This window comes from Atractosteus spatula, chromosome 6 (assembly GCF_055471065.1).
Source record: "Atractosteus spatula isolate fAtrSpa1 chromosome 6, fAtrSpa1.hap1, whole genome shotgun sequence".
Classification (NCBI taxonomy): Eukaryota; Metazoa; Chordata; class Actinopteri; order Semionotiformes; family Lepisosteidae; genus Atractosteus; species Atractosteus spatula.
The window spans coordinates 18,988,586-19,005,044 of NC_142711.1; the positions used below are offsets into that span (position 1 = coordinate 18,988,586).

The window sequence follows — 16,459 nt, forward strand, 5'->3', positions numbered from 1 at the left end:
CTTTCACAGGAGTCTCCCATCCAGGTACTGACCAGGCTCACACCTGCTGAGCTTCAGTGGGTTGCCAGTTGTAAGTTGCAGGATGATATGGCTGGTGGCTACCGTATCTATGGTTATGGCTCTAGTCTTACTTATTTAGAGTCTTTGACATAGGCTAGCGCACTATGTTATGCTTTCGCCATTTCCTGTTTATAATGTGTAGCGTCATTGTGAGGCGTTGCGTAGAGAGACAAGTATATTAATATTTTGTTCTAGCCAATCGCTTGGATAGCAAACTATTACGAAAGAAAGAAAAATGTAAATATGATATCATTAATTATTTTAGAGCTACAGTTGGCTTATTTGAGTAGAACTGTGTTTGCAATGTGAATATAAAAAGTTCATGGTAAACTGTTTGCATCAGCGTGCACAATGCTAAGTACGTAAGTAAGCGGTTTATTGCAATTCACATCAATCAACTGTTGAACAAACATCAAATGAAATATCAGAAAATAGACATCTGCACGTTGTAAGTGGAATCTTCAAGAACATCATCAAAGTTTTTTTTAGAATTCGGGAGGTGCGGTTCACGCATAATTAATGACATGACTGAACAGCAAACAATCAAAAATTCAGATTATATGCCAAAATAAACGGACCTTCATGGGAGTGGTTAAATAACACAATTTTGCAGTAAATTATCGTCAACTCTATAGGTATTACTTGAAAACGTCTCTTAAAACTACATATTGTACAGTAGGTACTTCCTTTAGTTTTGCTGGCAAAATTGCAAACTCACCAAATCAGCAACAGCAGTACATGTCGTTATAGCACTTGGGCCTTGCCTGGGGTCTTTTCAGTCGAGCCCCGAGTTCTCACATGGGCCCGTACGAAGCCCTGTGTATCCCGCACTACAGCATTTTAACACCGCTCGGGTTATTAAGTCATCCGCTCAGCAGGAAAAAAAATTAGAGGGAACATAGCTTTAGACTGTTTTTCTCAATATTTGTCTTTTACATTATCTGAATTAAAATAAAAAACAGCACCACTGGGATTGCTGTTTACTTTATATATTGTATATGCTTTAATGAACACATGAATGTGTTTATTTCTTAAAACGTCTACAAATTCTTAATATTTACTGTATGGCTTTGCCTCGAGACGTCCAAGCTTTTTCCTTGGTTCTCCGAGCTCTAGGACCCGAACCGAATAATATCCAGTGCTGACTTATTCAGATCAGTGCTCAGAACAGTCAGTGAATTAAATGAATGAACTATGCAGCAAATAATTTGTTCATAAACTGCACAGTTGAAGATACTGGGCGATCTGAATCTTTCTCTACAGCAGAGTGCCCAGCCATTGACATTTTCTGTGTGTTTTTTTATTGGAAGAAGAAGTTCTTTTGGGCAGCAAGATGCTACAACCATTAGCATTGGTTTCAATTCCAGACCTGGTGTGCTATCTGTGTGGAGTTTCTGAGTTCTCCCTGTGTTCAAGTAGGATTCCTCCGATTGCTCAGGTTTCCTACCAGTCCAAAAATATGCTGGTAGGTTAACTGGCTTCTGGGAAAACTGTCCCTGGTGTGAGTGTGCCTGTGGATGTGTATGCCCTGTGATTGACTAGTGTTACGTCCAAGGTGTACCCCTTCTTTGCACCTGTTGCTTGCTGGGTAGTCTGTGGCTACCCCACAATCCTGAATTGGAAGAAGCTGTTGGAAAAAATAATGGATTAATTCTCATAAGGATATATGTCCAGAGAATATTGCTTTTATTTTTATTGAAAGGGGATTCTAGAGCCATGATATCTTCTTGATTTGATATTTTTTTATATAACCGTGACCCTGAAAATGGATGGATGGATTGAGCACTGCTGCTCAATATTTTTGTAGTCACTGATAAAAGTTAGGGATTGAAGTGTAAAGTCATGAAGATGTGGATGGCTGAGGGTTAATGAAAATATTTTTTACTCTTTTGAATTTTGCTGGGCATTTACTGATCAAATTGAAAAACATTCCACCAGTGTTAATACTACTGAGAGTCTTTACACAGTAAAGTACATTTAAGTAGAAACATGACAGGTAGAAATCCTTTAACCTGCTCCTTTAAAAATGAAACCATATTCAGTTGTCTGAGCTGTTACTGGTTTTCTACAACCCAGTTTTTAATTTTGAAACATTAGAAGTTTGATTTTCATTTTTCAACATAAAAATAGAAGACACTGCCTGGAGACTAATGTGATGTAGGAAAAGTTAAGAAGGAAAAAAAAAATACTTTTTGAATTTTGTATATACAGTGAATACAATGGACACACTGACTGTCCTCTGTCAGGTTAAACACCGTCGAGAGACAGACAGGACTCTTTAAGATTGAATTCAACGCACACAAATATACTTACTGTATACTATGAGATTAAACTGTGTTCTCGGTCCATTCAGAATCTCCACTGTATAAATGCCACTGTCGCTTGTTTTCAGGTCCTTGATCTGAAAGAATCCCGTCTGCTTGTCCCAGCTCACTCGCCCTGAATCATCAAAAACTTTTGGCACCCCACCGGTCACCCTTGCAAGAGTGTCAGATCTTCTGAAGAAAGACCCAGATCCTGATACACTGGCATTGAAGATGAAGTTCTGTCCCACAGTGCCCTTCACAGGCTGCTCAGGAGACTGGCTGGAACACAGGTGCATTCCTGTAAAACAGTGTTAATGCAGTCATTTGTCTCTGATTCAGCCATAGCCCTAGTCATGTCAACAAAAATATCTGTATAATAGTCACATACTAGTCACCACTTAGAAATTGGTTAATTGAGTAAAATTATTTAATTGATTAGTTTTAGTCATATTTCTGTCACTAATCTTAATTTATTCAAAATATGATATTATACAAAATATTATAAAAATGTATAAAGGATTTAATTTAATAACTGTGGCAACTTTTTACTTACCAAGGTCTTGGTAGGTCTTACCAAGGTCTTACCAGACCTGCAACTCCCTCCTGGGCCCCCCCCAACGCTATAGTACGCCTCCCTTATCTTGAACAGCAGCAGGGCTGGATCAGAACCAGCACCACACTGCATGCCCTCAATCAGACCAGCACCAGAGCCAGACCAGAACCAGCACCACCCTGCAAGCCCTCAATCAGACCAGCAGCAGAGCCAGACCAGAACCAGCACCACCCTGCACGCCCTCAATCAGACCAGCACCAGAGCCGGACCAGAACCAGCACCACCCTGCACCCCCTCATCCAGACCAGCAGCAGAGCCAGACCAGAACCAGCACCACCCTGCAAGCCCTCAATCAGACCAGCAGCGGAGCCGGACCAGAACCAGCACCACCCTGCACCCCCTCATCCAGAACGGCACCAGAACCACACTCGACCCGCGCAGTTATTGGAGAAATTAAAAACCTCCCAAGCTCCCCGCTCATGAGCTAAACACTAACATACACTCACACCCCAGTATAAGAACATTCGGTATACAAATTTTCGCAAATCTGAACATGAAGAATTTGTACCTTGTAATTCATTATAAGAACGAAATTTAGCTAATCTGAACTTTGAAGCTCAAAAGTGACCGACTTTGGCCGAGAATCTTCTGCGAACATCTGGATTCAGCACTACAGAACAGTTGTTTGTTTCTGTGCATGCGACAGGCATTGTGGTTAAGGATGGTGTGAGGCAGCAGTGCTTTGTTTACGATCACAGCGAAAGCTTGTGCTCTCGTTTTCAAAGTTTTTTTGTTGTGTTTTTTGTAGTTGCTGATAATTTTGGGCTCTAAGAAAGAGAAAAAATTCTTTAGCGTAATAGTCAACAACAGTATGCACATCGTTCTAGCTGATCACTTGGATAGCAATCTATACCGAAAGAATGAAAAATGTAAATATGATATCATTAATTATTTTACAGCTACAGCTGGCTTATTTGAGTAGAACTGCGTTTTTCACTAAGCTTGCTATAATGGTCTGTACGGTATTATACTGTACTGTACGTTTAGGGTGATTTTTGAGTGAAGTTGTCTTCAGTTTGGAACGGGGTGGAATTTTCCCCATCAGAAATAATGGAATTCTTATTTTCAATTTACAATCTCCTGCCTTCTGAACAGATTTTCCAGAATTAATTAGGTATGGATACCGGAGTATGAGTGTATTTTGTCGATCGTGTAAATACCCCGACTGATTACAATACAACAGTAACTGTTAAGTTCAAACAATTTGAAACTTACTTTCAATTATTAAGTGAAACATTCAGGGCCTGGGCTCCTCAGCATTCGGACTGCAGAGCACAAATCCTGAGCTCATGAAGAATATACAGTAACAGGAATACACATCATAATACTGTACATGCTCACTCAGTGTCCCTCGGGCTATAAGGAGTTCAGACTCTGAGGGTGTTATTGTGTGGTACAGGTCAGAGCTCAGTCACTACATAAAGCCTGTGACTCTCCTCTCTTTACAGGTTTGGCTTAAAATCAATAGAAATATTACGTACACAGAAAATGAGGTTTTCTTGTGTACAGTCCACATTCCTCCTGCAGAATCCTCAAATTACTGTAAGGGAATTCTCTGCAGTCCACACACAGAGATCTGTCATTTCCCGATCACTTAGGGAAGAAATCACGTACAGCTCAGCTCTGTGCAGCAGTGTGGTGGACTATGCTGTCTCTGACCTGAACCCTTCCTCTATAAGCACTGTCAGGCCACAAACTCCTCTCTCCGACCACAGTCAGATAATACTCACTGTACATAAAGAGAGCACAACAGTCTAGTGATGTGAGGGTTTTAATTTACTGTAACAGCTAGAAATTGGAACAGTAAATTGAGAGAGTTCTTGACCATTGTTTGGAGTCAATCAAACATAATCATTCAGTCTCACACACAGATTCCAAATAACATAGAAGTTCAGGTGGGTAGCTGTGTCGGCATGCGTAGGCTGCAAAGGAACAAGTAATAGGTTTATTCCATGCTGAAAGGAAATGAACAGAAACACAGTGTTTCAGCTGTGGAGCCTTCTTCAGGTGTTAGAAAGTTTAGACCTGTGTTTCCTGGGTGTGGAAGGGGTCTTGGGAGCTTGATGGTTGGGTGGGGAGTCTGACAGCTTTGTTCTGGATTACTTTTCTTGATAGCATTGATAACTAGGTTGCTGTCAGATGTGAGTAAAGAGGTAAAATGTGCTCTGAGGTCGATCCTGCAGTACAACCAGTAGATGTCAAACTGTGTCTTGGGCAGTGGTACAAAACTGAGGCCTTTGCTGGGAAGAGATCGCTTGTCCTGTGAAAGGGAAAGGTCTGAGGGTATAGTAACAACAAGGTTAGGTTTAGTGTTACGGCTTCATTCGTGTGTGTGCTTTCGTATAGCTTTGGCTTTTTTTGGTTTGTGTTAGTCTCTTTGTATTTTTGTTTGTTTGTGTTTATCCATGTCTAGCCATTACCTTGCCCAGGCATATTGTATCAACCTCTGTGTTCTTTTGTACCCTGTTACTTGTCTACTCTTGTTTGTATTCGTAGTTCACTCGTGTATTTGTGTGAACTTTTGTGTATAGAGTAAGTTCAGGTTGTCGGGTACGTTATGCACACACGTAGTTGATTTTGTATTAGTACACTAGTTTAGTACGGGTGAGTGCTGTTTGTCTTGGTTTTGGGTAGTCAGTGCAGGTTAGCTAGGGTGCTGAAGACGCCGAAGACCGTGTGTTCAGGTTTTCTTTTGTAGTCAGGTCAGCTTTCCCTCCCTGTCCTAGCCAGCTCCATTTTGTTTCTTTTCTTTGGCACCACTCTAGTTCCCTCTCCCTGTGTGTTATTGTGTCCCATTACAATCCAGTCACTTATTCACCTAAAAATAATCACTATTGCACCAACCCTTGTCATCACACTTCCTAGTCCCTCGCCAGAACCCACCTGCATCCAAAAAGTATCCTAAATCTTACACCCCTTTACCCCTAGACACTTGGGGTTGTAACAATTAGTGAAGGTAGTGGGTGTATTGTTGTTTCTTGTCTGTAAAAGATGATTGAGTTTTTTATCCTTCTCTGCAGTGAGTAACTGGTAAAGTTTGGAGTTGAGGGATCTGATGAGGTTAGTTATAAAGGGAAGATGATGGGGAGCTGTTAGCCATAAAAATTCCTTGGCTTCTTTGATGTTGTTGTCAGAAAGAGTAATCTGTTGTTTGAGGGAGAAAATGGTAGTAAACATTAGTTTTCTCGAAAATTGTTGTAGAAGTCTCTGAGTGTTTCTTTGGGTGGTGTCAGTCAAAGGAAAAGGTGTTAAATAAATCAATCTGTAATCTGTAGGTGTTAATTACAGTACATCAATTTCCCTTCGGGATCAATAAAGTCTTATCTATCTAAATTTCAGACGGAATTCTTTAGGAATTATATTATAATGACAAAGCCTCGTCTTGAAACAGATCGCTGTGAAGAGACGGAATACTGGTTTAGTGAGAGAAGGGGGCAAGTAGCCCAGGGAGGATGAGAAGGAATGCTGAAGAGATCTAGAAAAAGTTTTAACGGAAGGCATAGTGGGTTGAAGTACTTCAAGTAGGGAGCTGCATCAGCATGCGTTGGCTACAAAGGAACAAGTAAAGGTTTATTTCATGCTGAAAGGAAAAGAAAAGAGACATAATGTTTAGTCTGTGGAGCCTTCTTTGGGTTTACAACATATTGTATATGATTACTGATATAACACCAAAAACATGCATAACAAAACAACCAATGAATAGAATATACTAGTGAAACGATCAGCTGTGATTCAAAAGGCCAATCGTTCACTCAGGGATTACAAAGATCAGAGTTAATAACCTCAGAGTTAAATTCAACCCTAAAAGTGTCCCCAAAGTGGAAGACAAGATTCGGCCTCGCTATAGCTTTTTACTGAATATACCTGGACATTCAGGATGTCAACTAAGAAGGAGTCTAAATGTCTCATCTTGTTGATCAGGGAAAAATAAAAGATGGTTTGCAAACACAAGGTCTCTCCTGTTTCAGGAAAGAAAGACGTTTTTTGACAAATGAGCTCCAGTAATGTGGACAATATTTTTCACCAAAACTGTATTTCTTGTTCCTTTTCTCAACAGGCAGGTGAAATTGACCTTTGACCTTTCTGCTTCTTCCTCTTTCTTCTTCCTCAGTTCCCTCTCTGTTTCCTCCTTGTTAAAACTAGCCCACATTAATAGCAGCTAACCCCTCCCCTAACCTCCAAGATGTTCATTAAAACATGGACCAAATCATCTTTTGGACTTTCAGACCAAATCAATTAAGGTTTTACTCACTAGAGAATAATTAAATCCTACAATAAGGCACATTATTTGCGCCTTTTACTTATTTGTAGCTATTGCTTAGTGGTTGGAAAGTCAGAGCACAAATTCAGTTGGAGAGAGAATAGAAGTTAGCAAAATAACCAACAAAAAATGAATTGGATGCCAGCTTTTGAGGTACAGCACCTAATCAATCACCAGCTGTGATTTTATCATTAGTTATAGTTCTGGTCCTCATCCCCATTGGTGGATCTTCCTATGGGGATGAAGAGTGACCTTGGACTGTGGTATTAGGAAGCAAACAGACTACAGACTACAGACTCTAGACTGGAGTCTAGAGTCTAGTGCACTATATAACGCCAGATTGTTTTAGGAGGAAGACAGCTTTACGATGTCCTGGTCTGTGGACATTGTGGGAAATCTTTCTTATCGAATGGGACCTCTTCTTAGCTGCACTCTTCTGCTTTTACACGAGGCCCATGCTCAGAGGCCCCTAGGCTACAGGTTGTGTAGCCCTCCCCCCCCCCCCCATCCCATGACCAGAAGAAAGCGAGAGAAAATACTGTAATAATTCAGTGAAGCGTTCGGAGTAAGAGCCTGCTAACACCGATTCAAACGGAATATGATGTGGCACATGCAGGGAACACACACGTACACACACACTACTGTAGCCTGTAATGCAAGTATAGCAATGCAACCAATAAATCAGATTCAAAACCAATCTGCAAGCTGACAACAGAAATCATGAGCATGCTTGCTTTGAGACCAACCATATGCAACAACAAGATCAGCACAGCAGAGACCAGTGAGCACCCCAGGCGAGCGCATTATTTCAAGAACAGCACCAACAATCACAGGACACTCCCAACTCGCACAAGTCCATTGCAGCCAATAGACTCAAATCAGTCAATACACTCCATCTACGATTAGATACAAAAGATACAGGCAACAAACCAAACAGCAATGCACAATGTTCTTACCTTTTTCTAACCTTTCTATGGACATCAGGAACAGGTGATTCAGTCTTGATACATACTACTTAGGCAGCCGTAAACTCGGGGTCGGGGTCTGGCTCAGGCTGACTGGATGATGATCCAGCAGACTAGAAATAACCAGTCTGGGGAGATCCTGCTCACACTTCTCTTTTAATAATAATAATAATAATAATAATAATAATAATAATTGCTGACACTTATATAGCGCTTTTCTGGACACTCCACTCAAAGCGCTTTACAGGTAATGGGGATCCCCTCCACCACCACCAGTGTGCAGCCCCACCTTTTAACCACCGTGGTTTTCTTTTTTGTGCCACACTGTCACATTTTCATTACCATTTTGATGCTAGCCACTAGCGATGCCACTAGTGATGCATGAGTCGGCTTTTTTTGGCCCGCACCTGCCCGACCCGATCTTTTTTTTTAACATGAGACAGTCAGCACTACTAGCCACCGTAAACGTGCACCAGAGATGACCCAATGAGTGACACAACAGTGATATAAAATCCGCCAAAATTAATTTGAACTGCGAACCCATTGCATCTAACCAATCATTGATTCATAAATTATTTAATGTTTTTATGGATCAATGGAGGCCCAGGGGTCCGTTACAAAAATAATAATAACGTAATAAATTCAGGTTCTTTGGGCTTGTGCCCTCACCGCACGGCCTCGAACGCAGGCCCCCAGCATCATTCAACAGGGAACTTGCCAGCTGAGCTAAAGGAGACCTCCCTCAGGCCAGGTGGCTGAGATTCCTGTTATATACAGGGGAGAGCAGTGAGCTGTATGTCAGCCGTATTAGTTACAATAACAATAAATCTGGCCAACTGGGGACCCCTGATCAATCTGGGCCCCTAGGCTACAGCCTATGTCAGCCTGTTCATTAATCCACCCCTGCCCATGCTGCTTGGTCGAAGAACCAAAAGATTACTAGAAATCTTAATAACACTTAATTCTGAGTGAAATAATACACCTTCCTGCTACACCAGCACAAAGATACACTGACACGGCCCAGCCAGCTGTATGACCTTAACCAGGCATACAGATGGGCTCCAAACAGTCTGGACAAATACCAAAGAGCACTAAACAACAACAAAATTCACTACTATTAACTACATTCCTAAACACTCTGTATCAAACCAGCAAAACAGGCAGCAATTTCGCAATGAAAGATTTAAACCAAAAATTTGAGAAACTTGCATTGAAATCATATTTTAAAATAATAAAAAACTCAAAACACAAAAGAAAAAGAACACAGACAACCACACAACACAGAACTTTGCCTCACATACTGCGAGATGCTAAAAAACTACAAACAGCCAAAAGGAAAAAAGAAACACACATAAACAGACCACTCTGAGAAACTGAGAAAAGGCTTCTGGGAAAAATGGAATGGATCAGTAGACAAAACTCATTTAGAAAATCGGACCCACAAGATCCTAAACACCTTAGTAAAAGACCAAAACAACACACTGTAAAAAACTCTAAATTCTAAAATTAACTATAAAAGACATCCAAAACCCCTCAGAATTCCCTGATCACTGAGCAGGAGCTGTTAGACAAACTCCAGGCCCTTACACCATGCAAGGCCTGTGGCCAAAACAGAGTTAACAACAAGATGCTGAGACACAGCAGCTCAGAGTTGCAACAAGCCCTGTGTCACGGATGTCGGAAGGGACAAACCATGGAGAGGCAGGAGAGCGGAAAAAGACCCTATGTGAGGTGGCGGAATGGGGAGTTAGCCCGGGCTCAGCAGTGCAGGAGTTCTGGAATTGCCGTATAGAAACCTATGCCCTCAGGCCATGGACGGAGCGGCGGCCTGGTGCTAGGCGGGTCTCAGGACATCCGAGCATCAATGCTGAGCGAAGCAGAATAAGTGACCCAGAAATATACAGTATAGCCCCAGAGAGAGAGAGACCGGAAGGACAGCAAAGCACAGGAAACTAGGGACAGGACAGAGTAGGAGTGTCCTCTGGCTGCAGAGGGCGTGACACCCTGCTCCAACTCTTCAACCTCATAATGAAAGCCGGGTGTTTCTCTGAGGCCTGGAACCAAGGACTGATCACACCCATCTATAAGAGTGGAGATAGACTCGATCCCAACAACTACTGGAACATCTGTGTGAACAGTAACCTGGGGAAGGTATTCTGCAGCTTGAGCCTTACACTGTTCAATATCTGCAGATGCAGCCATTCAAAATGCGCAGTAAAACCCAATACTGTGCGAAATTAACTGCACATTTAGCGCGTTATACCGTAGTATGTGATTGGCTGGCCAAAATGACCGACAGGCAGCACTTGTGGTGCATTGGTTGTTAGTGAAACGACCTCTTCATTTAATCTCTTTACTGTGCATTAAATCCGCTTAATATTGAATATTAATATGGAATTTTACAACTAAAGGGAAATTTTGGCAGCTGAGCACAAAAATAACAGGAGCATAACATCTCTGAATGTCAAAAAATTATATTAATTTAGGAATATAAACATATTATGTAAACTGTATATGGCTGATATTGGTAGTTTAAATAAAAAAAAACACACTAGTATTCCACTTTCTTCATAAAGTCAAAGTCTTTCATTCGGTTACTTACTGTAGTTATTTTGGAAAAGTTTTTATGTGCTCCTTCTGACTATATTAAGTTTATATATTTCATAAAAAGTTATAATGTTTTAGCCTTTTCTATGACTACTTGTGCTCGTTATCGCAGTAAAAAAACTCATACTTTTCAGAATTTGATGAATAGGTAATATAATATGGAATCGTGTATCTAAAGAAATTAATAACGATTTAAATATATTCATAAAGCTCAAATTATCCCAGTAGTACACTTTCTTTGTAAGCATCAATTTGACTCATTCAGCCCCGATTACTTGGAAACTTTTTGCCTGCCCTTTTCAGCTGTAGCTTAAGTTATCAAGCGGCGTGTTAGTGTAACGGCTTTGGCGTGTGACTCACAGGCTGGAGGGCGGGGGTTCGAACCCACCTCTCGCCATGAGTTTGCTTTTAACAACTAATCATTTCTTTCAAAAACTAAAATAGCAAAATATTATGGAAACTATATTGCATTTTTTGGTATTTCTGAAACTCCCTCCGTAATTCCTGTTTTCGCACAGATAAGAATAAACTACATACGCAAATCTTTTCACAGGCGGAAAGATGTTCTGTGCTCTTACCACAGTACGCATTGTTACATTTTTTAGCATCAGTCTGAAGTCTGTCAAAATCGTAAAAAATGTTACCAGATAGTATTGTTGAAACTGTTACCTGTCCTGGATAAAGCGGTTAGAAAATAGGTGATTTACTGTACACTCGTAAAAAAGGTTCCAATTTTAATGCAATACGGAAGATGTTATTAATAATAAATGACTTTGGACGGTCTGTAAGCTGAAGATTTATAGGGGAGACACATTGAGTCTTTTCTTTCCAGCTTGGAATTAACTTTTACCTACTAGTATATTCCATTGCAGCCACAAGTGAACGAGTTGAGGGATTCAATAATAATAGAGAAATCATAACAATAACCCCGAGTTGTTTAATGTTAATCATGCAATCCAACTGAAAGAAGAACACTTAAAGCAAAATATATAAATCTTTATATATATAAATCAGTTAAAAACACTTTTTATGCACGAAAAACGGGTGGTTTTTCTTCCGGGCGATCAGCTTAGAGTCTTTGTGTAAGCTGTAAGTTCTTTTTACTTCTTAATTAAACATTTTAAACACTTTAATTTTGTAAATGCAACACGCATTCCTTACAGAAAAAAAATCATGTTTTCTACAGGTGTTAAGCAGATCAGCAGGTTGCTGACAAAATAGCGCACCGTCCACTAACCGTAAAGACCGTTCTCCAGCTTCTATTTTTTTTAAACATTTGGAAGAGTTTCATCTATACAAACGCCACAGACTATTCTTGATTGTTTTTTCTGAATGTCACACTTACAGTAGTTCAATATTTTATTTACATCTAAATAAGAAAGTCAGGTGTTAGCATAAACTATTAGTAATCAATAATATTAAAATTTGCAATGTAATCATTTGTTGCACTTCTTTCACATGTTGTAAAAACATTCATTTACAAGAATTTGTTCAAATATCCGTGGAATCTGACTTTCAGAAAAAAAGTAAAATACAAACTTATAAAGTAAAAAAATGAAGGTAAAATATAATTGGAAATTAAGACAGGATGCACTTTTTTTCTGTGTCTCTTCCTACTCTCTCTTAGCTGCTTTGATCCGGACACAGAATGGTTAAAAATGGGAGGGAATGTTCTGAATTAATTCTGAATTAATCAAATCCCAGGTGTGAGTTCATAAAGCCAGTACGTAATTCTGCGCTGTAACAACTGACCATCTACTGTAAAGCTTTCGGTGCTGTGTTTGTGTATATTCCAATCACAGCGGGGGCAGGGTGTGTGGGGAAAGGTTTAGGCTGCAACTGAATTGGGGATCTGTGTTCTTTACACCTGTTCTCTCTGAAAGCGTTTTCTTCCCTCTTTAGCTGATCTTTTGCTGCCTACGCATGCTTACACAGCTCCCTACCTGAATTCTCGTTCTTGACTGAGAAAGCTTTAGAGAACTTTACAACCATTTTTGTTTTCAACAAATGGTAAATATGACATTTACATTGGGGTTTTTCTTAATTTTTCACTTAAGCATATGGAGGAGTGTCAGCTGTCAAGGAGAGCTCCCCCCCCCTTTCTCCTCACGGACAGACTGACAAAGCGATCAGCAAGTGTAAACTATCCAGCCATTGCAAAGGGTTCAACTGCAGCAGCCACAAATAAATAAAAAACAAACTTTTTTTTCTCCTGATGGTAACTGTAACAAATTGTCACATTTCACATCCTTGAGAAATGACATACTCATCCAATCAAAGGTTTGATGTTTTTTTATTTTGAAACCGTGATCTTGACATGCAGGTGTGAAGCAGAGTTAACAGCTTCAGATTTAAAAGGTTAATAACAATATATTCCATGTCGCATTAACATTGGAATGTTCTGACAAGTGTAAAAAGAGGCGATACACAATGTGTCTCCTCTATAACTCTTCAGTTTACAGAGAAATTCCACCAGAGCCACACAACATTGTCCAATAATACTCTTCTTGTGTCTAATTTCCAGGGAGTAACCCTGTTACAAAAGGGAACAGCGTATTGGTCCTTGACTATGGTTAAACAGTACATACAGTACAATGTCTGGTGGAGTTTCAGCGTTCACTTTTCTATAATCTGTACAGAACCGTGATGTCTCGTCAATGTTTGGTACCAATAAACAGGGGGGCTTCACAGACTTCCTTCTTTGAACTCATCTGCGCTCCAGTAAATAATGTAGTTTATCACCTTCTGTAATGCTTCTAGTTTAGCAGGATTTGCATGATAAGCACATTGTTTAATGGGGATGACATTACCCATGTCTATATCACTGTACGACACAGGTTTGAGTCAGAGTGTCTGTTAATAAAACATCAACCATGATTTCTTTATCCATTTCAGCTAAATGAGGGGAATCAAATCAGTCAGAATCTCAGAGTGCCAATTGTAAAAATAACCCTTCTTCCCTTCTTTGTTTCATTAAAAGAATTTCACGAAGAAATCCTTAATCACAAAACCATCACTTAATTATCCAGATATAATCTAGACCGAAAGTAACTCTGATTGAGCTTTGAACCATTAGGTGCAGTGCTTCGTCCATTACCACTACAAGGATGATAAAAGTTTTTAAAAAAGAAACGAATGTCAAAATGTTTCCGAAATGTCCACCTGTGATATTTTAGCTGCTTAGTTACACGATTCCATATTCATATAACTATCAAGTGATGTTAAATTACTACGACATTTATCTTTTTACATTAACAGCAAGTGGTGTTCTTACTACGTATTGTTAGAAAAGGATGAAACGTTATAACTTTTTTATCAAGAACCCACTGTAAGTTAACAAGTTAAAGACTTTGATGCATAAGATATTTATGTATAATAAAATAAATTATGGTGAAGGTGGAAGGTTGTGTACTTTTGTCCAACTGAGCAATCTTGCTTTTATAAAATATACAGACTTTTTAATGTTTAACATGCTGTTATACACAGTATAAAATTATGAAAAGTCTAAACAGTATACAACTTAAATTCTTAATTGGAAAAGATTGTCCCTCAGCAGTGACTGGGATTCGAAACCAGGCATTTTCTGGCAACAGCTCAAATGCTGTATATGAGACGTTAAGCTTTATGAGCTCCACCTGGCAATTTTACAAGGTACTATTATCCTATTTCAAAAAACATGCGCCACATCCACTGCATTTTAACACAGCGTTCCTCGCTCATTTTGAATGACTGGATCTGTATATCAATGAGTTAGCAGAGACTGTTAGAACAGTCTGCAGCACCCAGTCTCACACTACACAAACACAGAGATCAAGTTCCTGCTCTACACTAATGATCCCATTCCTCTATATGGCACTGATGGCATGGTCCACTCACATACCAGGATTACACGAAATGGAACAAGAATCCCATACAAGCCCTGAACCCAAGGGGTTCTGTAAGAACATCAAAACCTCCTAACAATACATGCAGGGCAGATTTAGGCCAATACCCATTACTAAACAGCATACTGAAAAGAGCAATCAACAACTGGTTACACCCGAGAAACAGTGACCAGAATTCCCACTACTATTATCTTGGACACACACACAAACACAACACAAACTGGGATGCTATAAGACCCTAAACAGACCATACACACTGATATCTGACCATGGATACAGTAAGAGACAGCAAAGAGGAACAGACTCTAATGGAGGACAGGATCAGTGACCACAGCCTTTACATAGAAACTGGACACATACAGGCCAGACTGCTCAGAGAGGACAGGCTGTGCTCCCACTGCAGGGAGAAGCTGAGACAGAGATGTACTTTCTGCTACACTGTGAGAAATACTCTTCTCACCAGACATACATACTTCCCTAAAATAACCAATCTAATCCCAGAATTAATTCCCACAGCTGCCAGTATCATATCAGTTTCCAGTCCTACTGGGGTAGGGAACTGGTGAAAATATGAACATTGTGCTACAGTAATTATGTCTGTGTTTTTGGAAACACTGTAATTCATTGTTCATGCCAATAAAGATACTGAAGTTGAGAAAGAGAGGAGATAAAGAATCCTTCAGTAATAAACATACAGTACACAACCAGTTAGGGGACACAGTAGAGGATACAACAGCATGCCTCTGCAAACACTCATTTTGCATATTCATTTTTCTTTGGAATCTAAAATCAGGTAGCATAGTGAATGTGTACAGGAGGTACTTCTTTACACAAAGGGTGGTGGGAGTGTGGAACAAGCTGCACAGCCATGACATTAAAGCTGATACTCTGGCTTCTTTCAAGACACAGCTGGATGAGGTCCTCGAATTACAGTATTTTTGTTCAATTTTGTTCAATTTGTTCAAAGTCAACACAATATCTACTGTAAGTCGTCGTTTCCATTTTGAATGCAGAAAGCCCAAGTTTACTTTCACTTTCAGTTTACACAGTCTCTCGATTTTTTAATTTTTTTTCTCTTTTAACTATACTCTGTTTTTCTTTGTCCTCGATGGTACATTAATATCTGTAGTATTAACAGTAAATACTCCACAGCCAGTACACGAATGGGATCCCAGGTCAGTAAAACGCAAGGAGTTTGTCGACGGAATATTTCTCAGACAAACCTTCAAGATGTCGGAGTCGCACAATGGAAATCGCAGAGGGTGACTTTACTGAAACTGTGTTTAATTAATACAACAGGTCGGGCTCAGTCTTACCGAGGAGGAAGACGAGAAGCACAATGGCGCTCCGCATCGTGCTGAACACCGCTGAGTCCAAACTCTCTCACCGGGCCTCTACACACTTGGTGCCGCTACACACCCAGGACAGCTCTGGGCGGAACAGCTGAAAATGACGGAGCTTCCTTTTAAATATTACTGTACACGTTTCTGGTTTTGAATCTCGCACTTTTTACATATGAGAAAGTCCTTTCGGTCAATGTCGTTACATAATCAACTAAATAATTTAATTTAAAACATAAACTGTATTATAGAAACTATATGTGTTAAATCTAACATTTAAATAGTTTAAAACCACTTCTAAAACATATTTTGCTATTATATGTGGTTTCTGATAGAAAATACACAAATCGTTTTTGGTATAAATACACACCATGTAAACCACAATAATACTAAAAATTATGCTCTATCCCTTCTGATGTTGTG

At 39.8% G+C, this 16,459-nt stretch overlaps 1 protein-coding gene across 1 annotated transcript in view; it reads right to left on the reverse strand.

The window, feature by feature from the left end:
* LOC148832589 (uncharacterized) overlaps positions 1-16,137 on the reverse strand; it is a 73,628-nt gene extending 57,491 nt beyond the window's left edge. The window contains exons 1-2 of the mRNA XM_088918546.1: positions 16,013-16,137; positions 2,374-2,664 (exon numbers count right to left, since the gene is read on the reverse strand). Coding sequence (XP_088774672.1) covers positions 2,374-2,664; positions 16,013-16,049 — 328 coding nt within the window. The 5' untranslated portion in view covers positions 16,050-16,137. The remainder of the gene's footprint in view (positions 1-2,373; positions 2,665-16,012) is intronic.
* Positions 16,138-16,459: the final 322 nt, after the last annotated feature.